At 47.6% G+C, this 21,077-nt stretch overlaps 1 protein-coding gene across 1 annotated transcript; it reads left to right on the top strand.

Moving 5' to 3' along the window:
- The first annotated feature begins 1,976 nt into the window (after nucleotides 1-1,976).
- CHPF (chondroitin polymerizing factor) lies at nucleotides 1,977-20,765 on the top strand. The gene is made up of 4 exons (XM_035126671.2): nucleotides 1,977-2,882; nucleotides 11,421-11,985; nucleotides 12,586-12,768; nucleotides 18,043-20,765. The coding sequence occupies exons 1-4, from the start codon at nucleotides 2,578-2,580 to the stop codon at nucleotides 19,306-19,308; spliced, it is 2,319 nt and encodes a 772-aa protein (XP_034982562.1). The 5' UTR covers nucleotides 1,977-2,577; the 3' UTR covers nucleotides 19,309-20,765.
- The last annotated feature ends 312 nt before the right edge of the window (nucleotides 20,766-21,077 follow it).

Consider the following 21,077-nt stretch of genomic DNA (forward strand, 5'->3'; position numbering starts at 1 on the left):
AGTGTAACTAGTAGGCTAGTAGGCCTGATCACCTCATCTGTCTTCTGAGAAATCTCTATGTGGGACAAGAAGCTAGTTAGAACTGGATATGGAACAACTGATTGGTTCAAAATTGGGAAAGGAGTACGACAAGGCTGTATATTGTCTCCCTGCTTATTTAACTTATATGCAGAATTCATCATGCGAAAGGCTGGACTGGATGAATCCCAAACCGGAATTAAGATTGCCAGAAGAAATATCAACAACCTCAGATATGCAGATGACACAACCTTGATGGCAGAAAGTGAGGAGGAATTAAAGAACCTTTTAATGAGGGTGAAAGAGGAGAATGCAAAATATGGTCTGAAGCTCAACATAAAAAAAACCTAAGGTCATGGCCACTGGTCCCAGCACCTCCTGGCAAATAGAAGGGGAAGAAATGGAGGCAGTGAGAGATTTTACTTTCTTGGGTTCCATGATTACTGCAGATGGTGACAGCAGTCACTAAATTAAGAGGCCTGCTTCTTGGGAGAAAAGCAATGACAAACCTAGACAGCATCTTAAAAAGCAGAGACATCACCTTGCTGACAAAGGTCCATATAGTTCAAGCTATGGTTTTCCTAGTAGTGATGTATGGAAGTGAGAGCTGGACCATAAAGAAGGCTGATCGCCAAAGAATTGATGCTTTTGTGTTTTTTTAAAATGATTTTTATTGGTTTTATATACACATCAACATGAATTGATGCTTTTGAATTATGGTGCTGGAGGAGATTCTTGAGAGTCCCATGGACTTCAAGAAGATCAAACCTATCCATTCTTAAGGAAATCAGCCCCGAGTGCTCACTGGAAGGACAGATCCTGAAGCTGAGGCTCCAATACTTTGGCCACCTCATGAGAAGAGAAGACTCCCTGGAAAAGACCCTGATGTTGGGAAAGATTGAGGGCACAAGGGGACGACATGGTTGGAGAGTGTTCTCGAAGCCACCAACATGAGTCTGACCAAACTGCGGGAGGCAGTGCAAGACAGGAGTGCCTGGCGTGCTCTGGTCCATGGGGTCACGAAGAGTCGGACACGACTAAACAACAACAGTAGGCTGCAACCCTGTAACTAGCACAAAAGGTGCCTCCCTGCTCCACTAGTTTTCTGCTTGCATGGGGACAGGGCCTTATTTTGTTTGCTATGCAGTGCTATTTTGCACCCGCGAAAATGGATAATGTATTGTGGGGAAAAATGAAAAACACAAAACTTGAAACTGTTATTTATTTTAAATTGCAATAATAATATGTTTCATTATTTTTTCTCAAATGTTTTGCCACACAAATCATTTTGAACGATCTTGTGAAGAGTGATGTTAAATTTTAAGTCTCTTAAAAGTTTCAGTCTCAGGCACATCAAAATCCCACTCCTTTGCAAATTTTGCCACCAAATCTTTCAGGTCAAGTGATGCTTGGGCATGCTCAGTTGATATGGTTGCCAAGCCAACAAGTCTCTTTTGCAAACACTGTTGAGCGTATGCAAGTTTTTGTAAGTTTGAGCTTTGAGAAAATATTGTTAGAAATTCACAAGATATAACAAAAAGTAAACTACACAAAACTGCACGCCTCCGAGGTCTGGGAGCCCCGCGAGGCCTCCACCTCTAGTAGCAGCCGGAAGTGCAGCAACCCATTCAGGACTTTGCCACTTATTCTGCTGCAAGCATAAATCCAGCTTTGCACCGCAGGCGACACTTTCCGCTGCTCGCTTCTTCTCTCCAGCTTTGAGAACGGGTTGCGCTCCAGTTCCCTCCCTGCAGCAGCATCACAAGCTGCAGCAGCGGAAGTTTGCCTGGCTCACGCGGGACAGCTGGGCTCGCGGACCCCCCGCCCGCTCTCGCCGCACCTTCTTTCAATCAACGGTTCAGAAAACCTAAGGCGGGCTTTGACGAGCGCGCATCTTCGGGCGGGCATTGGCTGGGGGTGCGGCCGGCCCAGTGACGTCGAGCGGAGGGGGCGGGGATTGCGCGGGGGTGACACGTCGGACGGCGCCGGCGGCGGATCTCCTGCGAGACAACCCAGGAGCGGCGCCTCCTCTGCCCACCGCCCCTCGCTCCTTCCGCCCTTCTGCTCCCCACCGTGCTCCCTCGCGGGTCGGGATGGGGCGGCTCTAGACCAATAAGACTCCGGATCCCGCAAGTGTTCCAGAATTTGGCCGCCCCGCCCCCTCCGTTGCTTGGCAGCGGCGGCCCCTCCCCCTTTCCAGGACCCGAAGCCGGGACCCGGTTCGCTCCCCCCCGCTTGCTCCGGCGCCTCGTCGGAGCGGCCCTTCCTGGCAGGAGCCACCGACCCCCATGACCCCTGGGGCTGCCGGAGAGGCCCCCTGGTGAGGCCCCCTGGTGACCTTCGTGGGGAAGAGCCCCCGGGCTCCTTAGCCTCAGGACTCCCCACAGCTTCCCCCTTCTCCTCAGGAGATTTAAAGGCACGCCCTTGAGCCCCCTCCCCTGTTTGGCCACCGAGGCGCCCCTCCCGGTGTCCCCTTCAACTCGAGACAGCCCCCCCCACTCCGCCACGCTGCCCTGCTTGTGCCCAGGTGCCCCACCCTCTCCCCAGCGCACTGGCGCCATGCGCTTCTCCCTGGTGCTGTCCCTCCTGCGCCCTGTGGGGCCTGTGGTGGTCGGGGTGTCCCTGGGCTTCACCCTCAGCCTGCTCAGCGTCACCTGGGTGGAGGAGCCCTGCGGCCCCAGCCAAGGCAGCCTCCGAGATGGGGGCATGGAGCAGCAGCAGCACCAAGGCGGGCAGGGGAACGCCGCCCGCAAGCCCAACTCAGTCCCTGCTGGAATGGGCACGGAGCCTGAGCAGAGCTGGGAGCCCCGCGTCCTGCCCTACAAGCCTCCCAACCCGGGCAAGGCTGCCAAGAAAACTATCAGGTATTGGGGGGGGGGTAGGAAATGGGGTGGCTTGGGGGAGCAAAGGGTGCGTATGGAAAAGGGAGCAGGAAAATGGGCTTTGGCCCAAATGTAATCTCAAGGTAATCTGGGCAGTGTTTTGGTTCCTGTGGACTTTAGAGGCTCACAGGTAGGTGTAATTTGCGCCCTCTGTTATACTGCGTGGGTCGTGTGAAGGGAATATGCCACATGTGACCCATTAGTGCAGGCATCCCCAAACTGCGGCCCTCCAGATGTTTTGGCCTACAACTCCCATGATCCCTAGCCAACAGGACCAGTGGTCGGGGAAGATGGGAATTGTAGTCCAAAACACCTGGAGGGCCGAAGTTTGAGGGTGCCTGCATTAGTGGTTCCATGTAGCTGCTGGCCTGTAGACATAAATACTTGTATGTCAGCAATCCTTTCATAATGCTGAATGAAACCAGTATAACGTTCGATCAATATAGTGTTCACCCTCACAGCAGCCCTGTGGAAGTAGATGACTGGGGACTTGTGACTGGCCCAAGGCCACACAGTTAAACCCTGATATAGGTGGGACTTTAATCCATGCCTCCGATGTGCAACACCTATATGCCTATCCAGATGTGGTAAGTGCATCCATAGTGGGCCAATGTTCAGAACAAACGTGCAGATTCATGGGCTGTTTTCCTGTGGTGGTTCCAGTCAGAGATTGGTTAAGGGTCTTCACGGCTCTGTGGGCTGGGGGAGAGCTTTGTTGTTGGCATTCACCTCAAGTGACATAGAGGTGTGCCTCCATGGGTGAAGTCGAACCACTGTGTTGGCATCACTGAAGTGACCTCCCAGGGGCACAAGCCTGGGCAGTATGTATGGGAGGTCCTGGGCTGTCCAGACTGATGTGGTCCAAGGAAGCAGAGCAATATGTTTGGCACCAACTTGGCTTCAGGAGTTGCTGGAAGGAGGCATACAAGATGCCAAGCAACCTAAGTGTTTATTCCTTTGCCTTTTCTTCTCCTGAAGATATTCTGCAAGGCTTTTTGAGAAGACCTGGCCCTGGATGAAAAAGCTATGGAGGGCCATGGTCCAATAGAGCCAATCCCTGATCGTGGGCATGGAGTGCTATGGTTCTCTGAGCCCCCTTCTTTCTGCCTCCTTCATTCAGACTGCTGCCCTCCTTTTTTATGACATCCCACAGGAAAGCTTGGGGCTGTGTTCTTCCTATTCAGGAAGTCTTTCGGTACAAATAGTTTCCTCTGAAAGGAAATGGCCTTGAGCAGTGCTTTTTTCAGGGGGTATGCAAGGGTACACAGTACCGGCACCTCTTTTTTTTGTTGTTAAAAAGTGTGGCACTTACTGTAACTACTTCATGGTGAGTGCCAGCACCTATTTTTCTAGAAAAAAAGCACTGGGCTTGAGTAAAGAAAAGCAATGATGGTTATTGCTGTTCCAGAGGTAGCTGAATGAGGGCTTAATCAAACAACAGGGTATATCTTGGGCTTCTGCAGAACCTTTCAACACAGTTGTTTCTCCTTCCTTAATAAATGTAATATTTTTATATTTTTATAGCACTTTAGATGTTCAAAATATTTCATTTATTTTATCTGTCTGTAATCCTTACTATAACCTTTTAAGCGAAGTCAGTATTATTATCCCCCAGATTTGGCAGGTGGGCAGAGAATGAGATAAATGAAGTACTGTACCTAAGGCTACCTAGCGCAGGAGATTTCACATATACTACCCCAGGACCTGCTTGAAGTGGCTGAAAATTACTGAGGCCCACCAGTCAAAAAATAGTGGTGCATTATTATTTTTATTACATTTGTATACCACCATTCCCTCCAAGGAGCTCGGTGTGGGGTGCATTATTATTTTCCTCCCCATTTTACTCTCACAACAACTCTGTGAGATAGGTTAGGCTGAGAGACAGTGACGGGCTCAGTATCACACACTGAGCTTCATGGCTGAGTGGAGATTCAAACTCTGGTCTCCTAGCTTCCAGACCAGCACCCTAACCATTACACCACACTGGCTCTCCGAGTATAGGCACAAAATGGTGGCAGATAGGCATAATTTGGCATTACAGGTAGTTGCCAATTATTGATATCATATCTAACCTATCTTTGGAAATTGCATTCTTTGCAGAATTTTCTTTGTGATACGGAGTTTGATATTTCAGCTTTCCTCAAGCGAAGTACAGACATTTGCTCTGGAGGTATTATGGCAGTCCCCCCATTTAAGGAAGAATTTGTTGATCCAGAGACAAAGTGGAGAAAGCTTTTTCTTTTATATTTCCCCCTTCTCAGGCTTCCTGCCCATCTCCAGTAATTTCTTCATCCATTCTCCTTCCATACTCAACTTACTCCCCTGCCCCCCCAACCAGTTTCTTTCCTACCTCCTCTATTGTCTTTTTACATTCACTTCTTCCTCCTTAAACTTTCATCTCATATAACCTTCCTTTCTTTATCCAGTTTGTTCGTTTATTATTTTCTATTACCACTGATAAAAAATATTAATCTTTTATCTCATTTCCCTTTATCACCTCCCCTGTCCCTTTTCCTTCAGAGGAAGAACTTCCTTTCCTCCAACTCTTCCTGAACTTCTCTCTTGCCTTGTCACCATTACTCATCTTGCAAAAGGAGTTGCTTGTGCTGATAGTGGTCCAACTGAAAGGCTATGGCATGGTTAGGGGGCTGGACAGGCAAATGAGGAGGCACTAAGCAGTCTGTGGTTCTGAGGCTCGCCTGAAAGTGTCCCAAGGCCTATTTTCAAAAAGTAATGACCTAAGTTCATTGTAGAGGTAAGATTCAAACCAAGGATTCATAGTTCATTCTCTTAGCTGTTATACTACAGATCTCTGTACAGCTTATTGCGTGAATTTGGCACTTTCGTTTATGAAAGTCCTCCTGTTCTTGGGGTATTGCATTTATATGTCTACCACCTTGAATTCCATGGAATAAAGGTGGGATCTGGACTTTTCTAGTTCTCCAAAAGACACTATTTTTTTCACTGGGAAAGTGCATTTCCCTTCACCATCTACCACATGTTGCACTGACTAATGAATTTTCTCTGTGTGTTTCTCAAAAAACAATGTGTAAAATATATTGGAGACTCTGCACTCTCCTGTAATTGTAAAAGAAAGGAGTACTTGCATTTGTGGGAGGAAAATAAGATCTGTGGCCCTTGTGTGGGTTAATTAATAAAAGAACCAGCTGGATGCCTGGATTCAAAACACGGGACTTTGCACACACTCCATCGGAGGAGAACCTCCAGCAAAATTTAAAACAGTCGTAGAGTTAAGCTGCAGTATAGCATGGGAATATAGGTTGTTAGACCCCTTTTCATATCCTGTTTAATCTGCTTACAGCACTTGCCCCTCTCTCTACCACTCTGTCAATGAGCAAACCACACTCGTTTAAAAGCTTTACTGTACTAACAAAACCTAAATGTCAGATTCATGCATTATTCCATGCAGCAGCAAGGAGAACACAGGTAGAATACTCTTGAGTAGAAAATACAGATAATTAGCTTCAAACACCCAGTCTGAGCAAGTTCAGACATGCCCTTCCTGGTAGATTACATGGCACAAATATAGTGTGAGGAAAGGAAAGGAAAGAAGCTTCACTTCCTCACCAAAGGTGAGGGGGTGTGCTCTAGCTGAGGTTAGCAATAGAACTGTAGTCTTAACATCTTCATGCATTACCGTGTTTTTCCGTGTATAAGACTAGATGTTTTAACCAAAAAAATAGGTTTAAAATTGGGCCTCATCTTATACACGGGTAGTGCTGAGGGGTGTTTTCTTAATTTGGAGTCCCCCAAAATGGGGGGGGTCTTATACATGGGGGCATCTTATACACAGAAAAATACGGTAATTAGCCCTATGTTTCTAGTTTTGTTTGACTGCAATTTCCCACGGCATGAATATTTTGGGGCAACAGAATTATAGAAAGACTGTTCATCTCTGCCTGCTTTTAGCAATGCCTTGCAATTTGAAGATTTTTTTTAAAAAAACCCTTTTTATACTTCAAATCCCACTTTTCTAGCACAGAAGTGCTTATTTCCTTTAAAAAAAAGTGACCTCCTTTCTTGCAGCAATGTCCATTATTTATGGACTGCACAGTGCTCCATCTAGGAATATCCCACAAAGGCAAAAAATGGTTTCTACCCTATCTATTATTATTTTGCAGCCCAAATAAGCTGAGAGCATGGTGGCGTCTTCTAAGTGCTCTACCATATGCTCAGATCCTGATTTACAATGCCCACACAAACTTAATTTGCAGTTGTGTAGAAAAGGTAGTTTTGTTTTTGTGTTCTCCAAAGTCTATGGCTTTCTGAGTGGGCGATTCTTCCAAACAAGTTATTTCCAGGAAAGGGCTGGGTGCTATGCTTCAGAAAACTCCTGTAGCTCCCTTTGTCCATGCGTGTGAATAGTCAACACATATTGATAGGTCAGCATGCATTCAAATATTTCCTATAAGGGTCCTCATTGATGGTGGGCCACTTGAATATTTGTATCGGTACAAATCTATTTAATCCAGAATGACAAAAATAGTGTGGATGGTATAAAAGCCCCAAAATGTGATCGGGTAAGTTGACCTTTAGGTATGTCCATAAATGATTTGCCATTGTTTGGCATGTTGATTGTTTGAGTCCTGCACACCATATAAGGCAGGGGTCAGCAAACTTTTTCAGCAGGGGGCCGGTCCACTGTCGCTCAGACCTTGTGGGGAGCCGGACTATATTTTGAAAAAAAAAACCGAACAAATTCCTATGCCCCACAAATAACCCAGAGATGCATTTTAAATAAAAGGAAACATTCTACTCATGTAAAAACATGCTGATTGCCGGACTGTCCGCGGGCCGGATTTAGAAGGTGATTGGGCCGCATCTGGCCCCTGGGCCTTAGTTTGGGGGCCCCTGATATAAGGTTTTCCTTCTCCCTGGGTGGAATGTTCCCTTAGTCCAAATTGCTGACCAGGGAAGTATTAGCTTTCTGTGTTTACCGGAGATGATACAGGATATCATTGCATAGCTTTGTACTATTGTGGATCCTTCTTTCCACATTTCCAGTTTATTCCAAAATATGCAGCCAGCAGTGCTGGCAGCTGAAGTCTGGGCACACACCCTGGTTGCACTTTAATACTTAGTTAATTTTGTCCTTGTAACTTGCTGCTCACCAAGTGTTAGTAATGGTTGACCCTAGCAGAACATATGAGTGGAGTGGCAAAGGACATGGCACTGCTGTGTGTCTGCTAGAAGTCACATCACACACCAAGCTACTCAAGTTTTTGATACTGAGAAAATGTATCACTTTCCATTTTACAGCAATACAGACATAAAAAACCCCAAAATAACACCAAATCAACTCCCCACCCCCAGTCCATGGAATAGTGGGCTTCTAACAACTTTTAGCACCCTTTAACAAACTACTGTGCAGTTTGTTGCCCTAGAGGTGCTCATCAGGGGACAAAATAAGAATTAGCTGACTGACTGTCATTGGCTCTGGCCCTGGCTCTGTTGGTCTCCTTGCTTGCCATCCTACCAGTGGGCATCAACCACCACCGCTTGGTTGTGACAAGGGGAATGAGAGCTAGGATGATAACGCCATGATGGGGCTGTATACATACTGGCCTTTAAGGAAAAACATGTGCAGACTCATGTTTTGATAGCTTGACTCTCTCCCCTTGGCCTCGCAGGTCCAAGGATGACATGGGTGGGTGTTCATTTATGTGCTCATCATCTTGTGGCAGATTTTTCTGCTCCTCTCTTTGGTTCAAGGAGGATGTGCTGGTGAGTGCAGAAGGAGGTGAAAGAAAAGCAAGAGGGGCAGCTCCCTAATGCTTGGTAGTGATCTGTGAATAATAATTATTTGTTACACTTCTTTGATGTCTTTCTCAACTTGCAAGATTATAACAAATCCACGCAATTTAAAACAAAACAAGCACAGCACTCTGTGCAGTATTATTATTTAATAACAGCTGAAATGAAGGAGGAGGCTAATGGTTTAAGTATGTGGGTTCAGGGTCAGGAGAATAGGTTTTTAAGGGAGCATGGCAGTTTCCCCCCCTTAGATGATGGGCTTTTTACCACTTATCTCTTGGTTCAGCTGCTGGAGCCTCTTCTTGTCACTCCTTGCCTTATCTGAATTTGCTTCTGGGAAGATTGAGGTCATTCTGCATGGTCTGTGATCAGCCGTGTCCAATTCCGGGAACATCCTTCCTGCAGCTTTCCATGAGCATCATTGAGTTCTGCAGCACACAAAATGGAGTGTAGAAAGTATCCCTCAGAAAGAGGTCCATTCCACCCACCCACCTCTGATGCTCCAGGTGCAAAGAACCGCAGCCTCTGCAGCCTGTATAGTCTTGTAGTGGCCCCATTAACTGTGTAACCCGGTAGGATACAGGCCCAGTTCTGGAAAACAGAGGCATGCAGATATTTCCATGTGGGCAGGGAACACTTTCTCCCTTTGGGTCTGGAGTGCTGAGAGCCCAAAGGCACAGGCATAGTGAGCTTTAACAATGACAAAGAACCACATTCTAAAGTTTCTGGCCTGCCTTAGACTATCAGAGCCTAGCTTAATGAGCCAGGATACACAGGCTTTGTGCTCTCAAATGCAGCCATTTTTCTCTTCATTTCTCCCTTTGTGCAAGTGCAGAATCAAGCCAGAAAGCTGCAGTTAACCATGCCTTCCCAGGATTTGCATACTGGGAAATGTGTTTAAGGGCTTCCAAACAAGACAAGATTTAGAGCTCTACTTTAAATCATGGTGGACTCACTGTAGCTTCCTAGTTTGTTTCGCTGCTTGCATGAAAGGGAGAAGCAATGTGGGCACTCAGAGGGTGTGTGCAGTTGCACAAACCTCATACCTAACCTGGCTTACTTAAGGGTAGGAATTGATCATGCATAACTGGCCACTGTTTCCCCAGAGATGGGAATGAGGGGTGTGTGTGTGTATGTGTGTGTGTCTGTGCATGCATTTGTGTGTTTCCAGGAAAGGGAACCAGGAGACTGCTGCTCCTATAGTCACACATTCTGTTTGCTGCTTGCCCAGTTCATTGCTTTTTTTAGTTAAGAGTGTCATTTATTCTGACAATTTATAGTGACACCTGCTCCCCACTCTCCATGTGTGCATGTGTGTGTCTGTGTTTACTGCAGGTTACTGGTGGTTAGTACTGCCTGCTGGCAGTCCAGAAGACTGTTTTGCCTCCCACCATCCCTCCTTTTTGGGGAATTGTCCTGTTCCTTACAAGGTTTAACTATGTCAAGCCTTTATCTTCAGCATCTCTGTGCCGGATCTTCTGTGTTTGCTTTCTCTCCCACCACCACTCCTTCCTTGCCTGCCTCTCTCTGCAGTGTGCGTTGGCCCCTCTATATCTCACCTTCCCAGCCTTGGGAGCATTGCTTGTCTAAGTGAGCCCCATGAGCACCTCTCATCCCTGTTCCCCATCCCCTTCCCAGTCATGATGCGGGGGGTGGCGACAAACTCTGCTTTGTTTCTCCCCCTTTGATCCCTGGCACCAGGATTAGCTCTCTCTTCCTTTCTCCTGCGTGCCCTCAACTCAAAAACGGGTGAGATCAATGCTAGGGGTTGGGGGCCCAGGGACGAGGGACTGAATGAGCTGTGTTGTCCCCAGGAGTGAGTGAGTGAGAGTGGGTGGGGTGGGCAGGAAACGGAGGGGCTGAATGAGCCCACTGTGTGAGTGGAATGGGGGTGGGTGGGTAGGGAGGAAGGAAGGAATGGTTTCCTGCTGCATTTGAATAATTAAAACCTGAAACTTATTGTAAGAGACAGGCCACCTGCATCCTAACACCAACTGTAATGTCACAGGGAGCAAGATACCCGGCTCCCCATTTTCTTAATGCAGCCCCGACCTAACCGGGAGATGTCAGAGTCTTTCCGCCCCCTCCAGATTCACAATTGGCAGTAGTCAAATTATGGTGGGAAGCTGAATTCCCTAGGCGGTTGGATTCTAGTCTTGACACCCTTCCCTTCTCTTCACACTCTTGAGCCTTACACTATTGCTCCTCCTTCTTCAGTTGGGGGTTATGATTAGCTCCTCAGGGGGCCGTCTAGCGTGTTATAGTCCCATGTGGCTGTGGTGTGTGTGTGTGTGTGTGAATATTGGAACCTCATGGGCCATTCCTACCCCTTTGTAATTTTCATTCCTGGCTAAGTGAAGGCTTATGTCATGAGGCCCAGTCATGCAACACTTGCATTCTCACATTTGCACACACAGCAGCTGCATGGGATTGCACCACAAGGAAGCAGCTCCTGCACCAGTGCTGGCATGTGCGAGTGGGGCAAGCGCTGTGGTCATTTTATGGGGAAAGTGGGGCTTGAGGAGTCATGACTGTTTGCTGCTTGCAGCGCAAAGCCTTTTCTCAGCAGAGCCCGTTCTTCAAATGCTCCAGAAGGTGTTTGCAAATATGCTCAGGAACGCAGGGCTGAGATGATGCTTCCTCAGTCGGCAGGGGATGTTGGTGGTGGAGAATTGGAGGCTCCTCTTCCCCTCCTTCACTGCCTCACCTTCTCTCTTTCTGTCTGCCCTTTCCATTCCCCCAAAGGACCCGGTACATCAGCACGGAGCTGGGCATGCGCCAGCGCCTCTTTGTGGGAGTGCTGACCTCGAAGAACACCTTGCACTCCCTTGCAGTGGCGGTGAACCGCACCTTGGGACACCGGCTGGAGCGATTGGTCTACTTCACGGGCACCCGGGGGCGCAAGGTCCCTCACGGCATGACAGTGGTGACGCACGGCGATGAGAGGCCCATCTGGAACATGTACCAGACTGTCAAGTATGTGCTAGACCATTACGTGGCTGACTTCGACTGGGTTTTCCTGGTGCAGGATGACACCTACACCGAGGCCCATCGTGTGAACCGCTTGGCCTCTCACCTCAGCATTGACACTCTGCTCTACATGGGCCGGCCAGAGGAGTTCATTGGTGGGGACACACAAGGGCGCTACTGCTATGGCGGCTTCGGCTACCTGCTTTCCCGGGCCCTTCTTCTGCGGTTGCAGCCTCACCTGGAAAGCTGCCGGAACGACATCCTAAGTGCCCATCCTGATGAGTGGCTGGGACGCTGCATCATCGACTACACTGGGGTAGATTGTGTGGCAGAGCGTGAGGTAAGGAGGGCCAGCTGCACAGTAATGTCCCTCCCCTATGTTCATTTATTTTACTTATTTTGTATATACTACTGAATCATTTTTAAAAAACCTCTAAGCGGTTTACGTACAATATCTGCAAATGTTATTGGTACAAGTAAAAAGTTAAAAACAAGTTGGCCTAGTAAAATAAGCAGGTAACAATTTAAAAATTTCACTACCTGTTGATATACAGGCCAACTTTACACATCTGGGTTAATGTACCTAAACGAAAAGGGTTTTGGCAGGTGCCAAAAAAATATATGGCGGAGGCACCTGCCTAATATGAAGGGGCAGGGAGTTGCAGTGTAGGTGCTACTATGCTAAGGGACTGATATCCTTGCAAATGTGGAATGAACATGATCATGTGTTTCAAAGATTAGGGGGAGGAACCAAACACTCAATATTACAGGATGAATTCTTGATCCCAGTTGAAAGCTGAGCTTCCTCTTCAGACATGCTTTTGTTTCCTTACAACTGGAGGGAAATACCGGCTGGTTGTATGTCATGGTTATATGTACTAACATGGATGGCCTGGATTTCTCCATCAGATGTGCTTCTCTTGTTCCTTCTCCCCACCAGGGCCTGCATTACCAGTATTTTGAACTTGGAAAGAACGCTGACCCTGAGAGAGAGAGCGACCCGCGATTCAACACGGCCTTCACTGTTCACCCTGTGCTGGACCCTGTCCAGATGTACCGGCTGCACAGACATTTTGCGCGTGTGGAACTGGAGCACACATACCAGGAAATCCAGCAGCTGCAGGTAAGGCGGGGAGGATATTGGATCTGGGTCTGTAACTGGCTGAGCGGAGTGGGGGACTCTGTTTCCATTGTGGCACTATATTTGCTTACCAGCTAGAGCAGTGGTTCCCAACAGGTGGTCCGGGGACCCCCAGGGGTCCGCGAGCTATGCCAGAGGGGTCCTCAAGATCCTATTAGAATAAAAAATATATTAAATATATTTCGTATGATAACAGATTTTTTGTTTTGGCCGCTTCCTGCATGAGCAGGATTAGATAAGAATTAGATAAAGGCAGTAGTTCTGCTGTATGCCGCAAGGACTACAAGAAACTTGGAGATAAGGCAATGAAAAAGATCCTTCCATTTGCAACCACATATCGGTGTGAGCAAGCATTTTCTTCCATGTGTTTCATGAAAAACAAATACTGTATAGGAATCGGCTCGACATGCGGTCGGATTTCAGAGTGAAAGTTTCAAGTTTGGAACCTAATATTTCAGAAATAATGGACTCAAAGGACAGATTTAACTCATCTCATTAAGAACTGAAAATTAAAACTAACTGTATACTGATGGAGTACTCTGTTGTAACTGTAAAAAAAACGTATAAATATAAAATATAAAAAGACTCTTAATTTGGCTCTCACTTTTTAATTTTAGGATTAGAATTAATGGGGGTCCTTGTCACAATAGCGGCTCGATGAGGGGTCCTCGAGAAAATTTTGTTGGGAACCCCTGAGCTAGAGGAAAGTCAGCCATGTTTTGTTTATTTTTACATTTATGTCGCACCTTTTCCTTCAAGGAGCTCAAGATTGTCGTATCCTCCTCTTCCCAATCCCAATTCCATCCTTACAACAACCCTGTGAGGTAGGTTAGGTTGAGGGACTTTGACTGGCAAAAGATCACTAAGTGAGCTTCATGGCTGAGTCAGGATTTGAAACTTGGTCTCCCAGGCCCTAATCCAACACTGACCACTGCACCACACTGGCTTTCTCCAGTGTAGCTCAGCTGTAGAAAGTAACTGAGCCCATTTCACTTCTTCTTTTTCCTTTTTTCCTTTTTGAAGTATTTTTTATTAAAGATTTCACATCTGATGTATTCTAGGGCGGAGATGGGGGACCTGGGGCGCTCTGGATTTTGTTAGACACTCCAGTCGTTGGGGATGTTTAAATCTGAAGATAGACCTTTCCTTTCCCCCCCAAGGATTTGGGCTTAACTGTGGCAACCCTCACGTTGGCAGTTTCTGAAATCTCCATATTTGGCAGCACATGCTGAGCTCTGACCCCTGGCTGTAGCTTCACCACTGGAAATTGGCTGGGGAGGGGGCAGGGCTGAATTTGAAGTGGTGATGGTGTGTGTGTGTGTGCGTGTGCTGGCTTGCTTCCATGCACACTTAACCTTTTCCCCACCCACTGCTTCTCTCATTCCAAACCCATTTCCTCCAGCTGCAGTTCCAACCCCTCAATTCGCTGAGCTATTAACTACCACTTTTTACTGGGAAAATAAAGAGTGCACTAGTGAAACTGAAAAATATATAGAATTTTTGGTTAATAGGTTTTTTTTAAATATACACACACACACACACACACACACACACACACACACACATTGGTACCTCGGTTTACAAACTTAATCTGTTCTGGAAGTCCGTTCTTAAACCAAAACCGTTCTTGAACTGAGGCACGCTTTCCCTAATGAGGCCTCCTGCCGCCAGTGCCCTTTCACCATTCGGCTTCCGTTCTTAGACCAAGCTAAAGTTCGCAAACCAGGACACTACTTCTGGTTTTGCGGAGTTCGTAAGCTGAATCGTTCGTAAGCAGGGCTGCTCTTAAACCGAGGTACCACTGTATATGCATTCCAGATAACCTCAAGCTAAATCTTAGTGTGCATTGTTGCAGTGGGTTTCCTTCAATGAAGGTCTTAACCCAAGTCCTAAGTTTGGAGGTTTAGGCAGCAAGCTTGCATGTTTGTTCAGCCAAGAAGGGCAATTCCTAGATTCCAAAGTGAAGGTTTGCCTTTGGGGAAAGGCCAGACCAGTCCAGACAGCTGTCTGCTTCTTAATCTCATTGCTGAGCACAGCACTGGCTACCACGATGGACCTTGACTCATAGGCTGCAACTCTGCGTGCTATAAGCCGGGAACTGGGTGGCATTATTGATGCCTTCATAGGTTCCGCTATTAGCTTTTTGGTTCATGTAATAAAATTGGCAGAATATCGAGATGTATGAAAACATACTTGAAAAATTGTAAAATATGGGACTGAAAATGTATACAGGTGCTCAGGAGCTACATTAAATTACATTGATTGCTATTGCACATTGGATTTTCCTTTTCTTTGTGCTGCTGTAAATTAATATTTGAGTCTATTGCCTTAGGTTATAATAAGTTTTAAAGTGATTTATTTATATAGTGCCCCTACCAGTTGGCACTTGGGGACTATGGCATGAAAGTAATATGCAGTAATGTGTGTAATAAAAAATGAAAATCCATTTTAAAATAACTTTTTTTAAAAAAGAGAGAAAGGGGAGGAAAGAAAAAGCATATATTTTGGTGGTGGGGAAATGACATGACGGTCAATTCTCCCCCATGGATCCTGGAGGACTTGATGACAAAAACAGCAAATGTAATTGGGGGCTTTTTTTAAGGGGAAGAGGGAATAATGCAGAGAGAGCATGCCGTGCTTGGAGGGGAAGAGAGTGTGGAGCCCCTGAAGGGCAAAGAGCTCTCCCTGGAGAGGAAGCAAATGTAAAGTGTTTTGCTCATTTGCCCACCAGCATAAGGTGTCGTGTTTTTTTTAGCAGCAGGTGGTGTCTGAGTACAGATAAACAATAGAGAGAGAGATTAATTAGGGTAATTATGATTTGACCAGGCGAACTATATTTAATCCATTGCAATCTGCTATGAATTAATGGAACTTTTCATGAATAATGGCAGTATATTAAACTGGACACAAAAATAAATAAATAAAGGGCAATGAAACCTTTTCCATAACCAAATGAAAACATTTTAAAGGGTGGTAAAATTGTAATTATATGTTTTTAAAATTCACTTGCTTCCTTTGCGAAACCATCTCCTGATTGTTATAGACTGGGACCTAAACTGAGGGGAGCTGCCTTTTCCACCTAATTTAGACTCTGATCGTCATCTAGCAGTGGGGAGAGCTGGGCTGAAGGCTCTCGCAGACTCGGGGGTGATGCGGTTACCAGCCACTTTAGGGGCTTTGTGATGTCTGTTCCGATTTTAATTAATTAATTAAACTTCGTTTTTCTACCTCTCGTCTTCAGAAGAGAGCGCAACATAAAAGAAATGCATTCAATAATTAAAGTATCTAAAAATGGCAGCACTGAAACAGTATATTCAAACAATGTGATAACAGGACTGTTGAATCCCAGAGTTAATTTATGGTCCAAGAGCCTAGACCAGGCACGTCCGAAGTCCGTTTTGGGGGCCTAATCTGGCCCCTCGTGGCAGTTTCTTTATTGGGGTCAAATCCTTCAAAAAACTCACCAAGTTCAATCCTAAAGAAAGCTCAACAACTTTGGGGGGGGGGAATCCCAAAAGAAGCTCAACAACTTCAACCCTAAATAAAGCTCAACAACTTTGGGATATAATCATAAAAAAGCTCAGCAACTTCAATCCTAAAAAAAGCCCTCACGCATGTTCACTTCATCAAATCGGGCCCTTTTTGAAAAAAGTTTGGGCACCCCTGGCCTAGACTAACAGGTCAACCCAAAAGTTTAAGAAAGTACAATGTATCTTGGAAGCCAAACAATTCGGAACCTTAACGCCAAAAACCCGGAAGTAATTGCTTCAGTTTTCAAATGCGCCTCGGGAGCCGAACGGTTCCGAATGGTAACCTGAGGTACTATTTCTGGGTTAGTGCAGAGCTACCACTGTATTTTCAAGAACTGAGGTTCCACTGTAACACAATACAGCAGACACATTGGGCAAGGCAGACCCAACACTTTATTTCCTGACTGAAAGCCAGAAGTAAAATTGGAAATAGTTTATGGAGAATTTTCTAAAGGGATCAATATATAAACCGAAAGAGTGTGTTAATTTAATTAATGTGGCCTAATTTAATGCAATAAATGTTGAAGAATGGGATTCAGTATTCGGGTGTGGTGAGATATACAGGCGCATGTGAGGAGACTGGCATAAATACAGGCTGCTTTGAACCACGTGGCCCATCTTTCACCACAATACTGTTTTATTTTTTACTTCATGGGGCAAAACAGTGCAGGTAAGCTAGCCCCAGAGCTGGGCTCATAGCATGGGACCACACTGCCACCAGGTGGCTGGATGGTATAACTTGGCACACCCTGCTGGTTGCTGATCCTGCTCTTGTTTAATGCGCTACTCTTTGGATTGGCCAGAAGTTCATCTGGGCTCATATGGAGAGGTGTCTGGTACCCCAATGCAGTTTGTCACAGGCTCGCCACTTCTTGTGGTCTAGCTGGCAGTGCCCCAGTGAGAGCCAGTGTGGTGTAGTGGTTAAGAGCGGTAGACTCATAATCTGGTGAACTAGGTTTGCGTCTCTGCTTCTCCACATGCAGCTGCTGGGTGACCTTGGGCTAGTCACACTTCTCTGAAGTCTCTCAGGCCCACTCACCTCACAGAGTGTTTGTTGTGGGGGAGGAAAGGAAAGGAGAATGTTAACCACTTAGGGTAGTGATAAAGCAGGATATCAAATCCAAACTCTTCTGCTGCTGCTCCGGGGTAGCTATGCTGGAGGGGTGGTCAAACTTAATGGTCATCAAGCACGTAATGGATGCTTTGTCTATTTGGGGAGCATTGGAGGGGTGCAAGTACTTAGCTTTTTGAAGTGTTCATGGACGCCTAGTCATGTATTCCAGTCAGGCATCGTAAAGAGACGGGCCTGACCTGACTGTAGTGCAGGGATGGAGAAGCTGTGGTTCTCTAGATGTGGTTCGACTCCAGTTCCCATGAGCCACAGCCACTGTGGCCAGTGCTCAGGGATGTTGGGAACTGGAGTCAGTTGCATCTGGAGAACCACATATCCTCTGAATGAAGATTTACCTGGAAGGTAGAGGGGTGTGTGCAAAAGAGAGAGAGAGAGAGAGAGAGAGAGAGAGAGAGAGAGAGAGAAAGGAAGGGAGGGAAAGAAAGGAAGGGAGGGAAAGAAAGAAGGGCTAATATCCAAGTAAATATGGAAAGTTTGCCTTAAGTGTGTTTGTGTGTTTCTGTGTGTGCCTCTTAATTCATTTGGAACTGCTGGGAGTTCTGAAAAACTAAATTCTGAGCCTACATTGACTCTGCCTGCACCCTCTCCTTGCAGCTCGAGATCCAGAACACCAGCAGCCTGTCTGCAGATGGCGACCTGAGTGCCACCTGGCCCATTGGCATCGCTCCCCCTTTCCAGCCCAAAACCCGCTTTGAGGTGCTTCGCTGGGATTACTTCACAGAAGAGGCGGCTTTCTCTTGTGTGGATGGAGCTCCCAAGTGCGAGCTGCATGGCGCAGACACAGCTGACGTGGCCGATGTGGTGGCTGCAGCAGTGGAAGAGCTGAACCGCCGGTACCAGCCGGTGCTGCACGTCCGGAAGCAGCAGCTGCTGAATGGCTACCGCCGCTTTGACCCGACCCGGGGCATGGAGTACACCCTGGACCTGCAGCTGGAAGTGGTGACGCAGAAGGGGCACAGCCGGTCGCTGGCCAAGCGGGTGCACCTGCTACGCCCTCTCAGCGAGGTGGAGATCATCCCGATGCCCTACGTGACAGAGGCCAGCCGGGTCAACGTCATCCTGCCCCTGACAGCCCCGGAGCGAGACTATGCTGCGCGCTTCCTGGAGGTCTATGCTGCGGCCGCCTTTGAGAATGCAGAGAACGCCGTGCTGACCTTCCTCTTCATCTACGACCCCTTTGAGGCTCAGCAAGTGGCCCAGAATGACGTCTTCCGGGCGGTGAAGGCGCGCATTGCGGAGTACGAGCGGCGCTATGCGCAGGTGAAGATCCCCTGGATCAGTGTCAAGACGGATGCTCCCTCCCAGATCAAGGTGATGGACATCATTTCCAAGAAGCACCCCGTGGACACCCTCTTCTTCGTGGCTGGTGTGGGCACCGAGGTCACGGCCGAGTTCCTCAACCGCTGCCGCATGAACACCATCAACAGCTGGCAGGTCTTCTTCCCCATCCACTTCCAGGGCTACAACCCCACCATCGCCTTCCACAACCAGCCCCCGCCTCTGTCCGGCCTGGACCTGGTGCGGGATGCCGGCCACTTTGACCGCGATGCCTTCAGCGAAGCCTGCTTCTACAATGCTGACTACATGGCGGCACGCACACGCATGGCGACCGACGCCCAGGACAACGAGGACATCCTGGAGACGCTGGACATCTACGACCTGTTTGTCAAGTACTCCAACCTGCACGTCTTCCGGGCGGTCGAGCCGGCCCTCCTGCAGCGCTACAGGCCACACGGCTGCAACCCGCGCCTGAGCGAGGAGCAGTACCACCGCTGTGTGCAGAGCAGCCTGGAGGGCCTGGGCTCCCGGGCACAGCTGGCCATGGTGCTCTTTGAACAGGAGCAGGGCAACAGCACATGAGCACAGGGCCGGGGCCAGCCTGCCACCTCCCCTCTCCCCCTGCGCGTCTTCCCTGTAGCGGCAGAGGACGGCGGCCCAGGATGGCTCAGGCTGGGCCACAAGGGAGCGGTTCTGCTTGGCTGTCCAAGTTGCCTTGTGGACCAAAAGCGGGCATTGGCGGGTGGTCAGGATCCAGTCCCACTTTTGCCTTGCTCTGCTCCCCTCATGTAGGCCCAGATCCTCCCCCCGGGCTGCAGGATTAACAGCTACAAGGGCAGGCAGGGCCTGCTGTGGGACTTCTGCCTCGAAAATCTGGCTGCCGCCTTGGTGGCACCAGGGCTTTTAGAAGAGGCTTCTGTGTGAGGGGTGGGCTAAAGCCAAGGAGGCTAGCTTGGGGTTTCTGGATTCTGGGGCAATAGAGGCAGGAAGGAAAGAAACTGCCCCCTCAGGAGCACTGCTTGGTCCCGTTGCTGCAGTTTGGATGTTAACTTAATGGACACTCCAGGTGTAGGTGCAGGATAATCTTCTGTGGGTGGGAGGGGCAGAGGGATTCTGGTTGGTTATTTTTTTCTCTTTGTCTGGTGTTGCTCCTTTTGGAAACGGTGACTCGGGCTGCTTTAGCCTCAGATTAGGAGTGGTAGGGGCAAGAGGGTGGCACAGACCTGGTAAGTGCTTTCAGTGGGAGAGTCAAGCAGCCCCCTGATGCCAGGCTGGCTCTGGCACGGTGGGGGTGAACAGTATTTCTGGGGCTGCCTGCCCTCTCTTTTGCCACCTGCTGGGCTGAAGGTACGTAGATTTTGCCCATCTTGCTGCCATGTGTGGTTGGCCCAGAACTGTTCAGCAGAGCAGGTTGCGCCGAACAGCCTGGCGCTGGGACCAGGGCAAGGGCCAGAAAGCGTGCAGGTGTGTGTGTGCACGTGTGCGAAGGAGTTGGAGCTTGGCTCTCCAGTGGGTTTATATTTAACTTGGGTTTGGGGCGGGTTGGCGACTAAAATGTTGTTTTGCATTTTAATAAACTGGAGCGAAGCATAAAGTGTTTGGTTATGATTTTTCTGTTCTACGCTGCATGCATGCATGCCTGGTTTGTATGATGGAGAGAGATTGTGGAATCGATAAGAAGTTAATTTATGTATTGGAACTTGTGATTCCCTGGAGACGAAAAGAAAGCAGTGATGTGTATTTCAAGGAATGTGGTACAAGTAGTTAGGTAGCTGTGTCCACACTAGGGTGCTAATGTGCATGTGTGTTTTCCTCCACACACGAGTGCTTTCAATTTTATGCCTCCAAAACCTGTCTGTTTCCCATTCATGCTAGTGGATGATGTTTGAAGGGATATAGTAGCACTATGTGTTGTTGTTCTTCCATTTGCACAATGAGTGCACCCTACACACCATAAGTTCCAGGAGCCAGAGATCTTTTGTGGGCATGCACCTTGGTATGTTTACCTGTGTGCATGCACCTTAAAACAAGTTGTTGTTTTTTTTTAAAAAAATACTAGCTATCTATGAGACTTGCATAAAAAAGCTGCAAAAAAATAATACATCAGCAACTCTGATATCTGTTGTGGGTGTGGAGACAAAGATTGTTTACTTGTGCATGCACACCTTTTTTTAGAAACAGTATTTTTGAAATACAGTTTTTCTGATATGCCAATTTGTACAAAAGACCGGTCTTCCTTCCTTCCTTCCTTCCTTCCTTCCTTCCTTCCTTCCTTCCTTCATTCATTCCTTCCTTTTTTGGAAGCCAAGCATTCCTTCCCTTTTCCTTTCCTGCTTCCTGTACTTGCAATG

The sequence above is a fragment of the Zootoca vivipara genome, chromosome 1 (genome assembly GCF_963506605.1).
Source record: "Zootoca vivipara chromosome 1, rZooViv1.1, whole genome shotgun sequence".
NCBI lineage: Eukaryota > Metazoa > Chordata > Lepidosauria > Squamata > Lacertidae > Zootoca > Zootoca vivipara.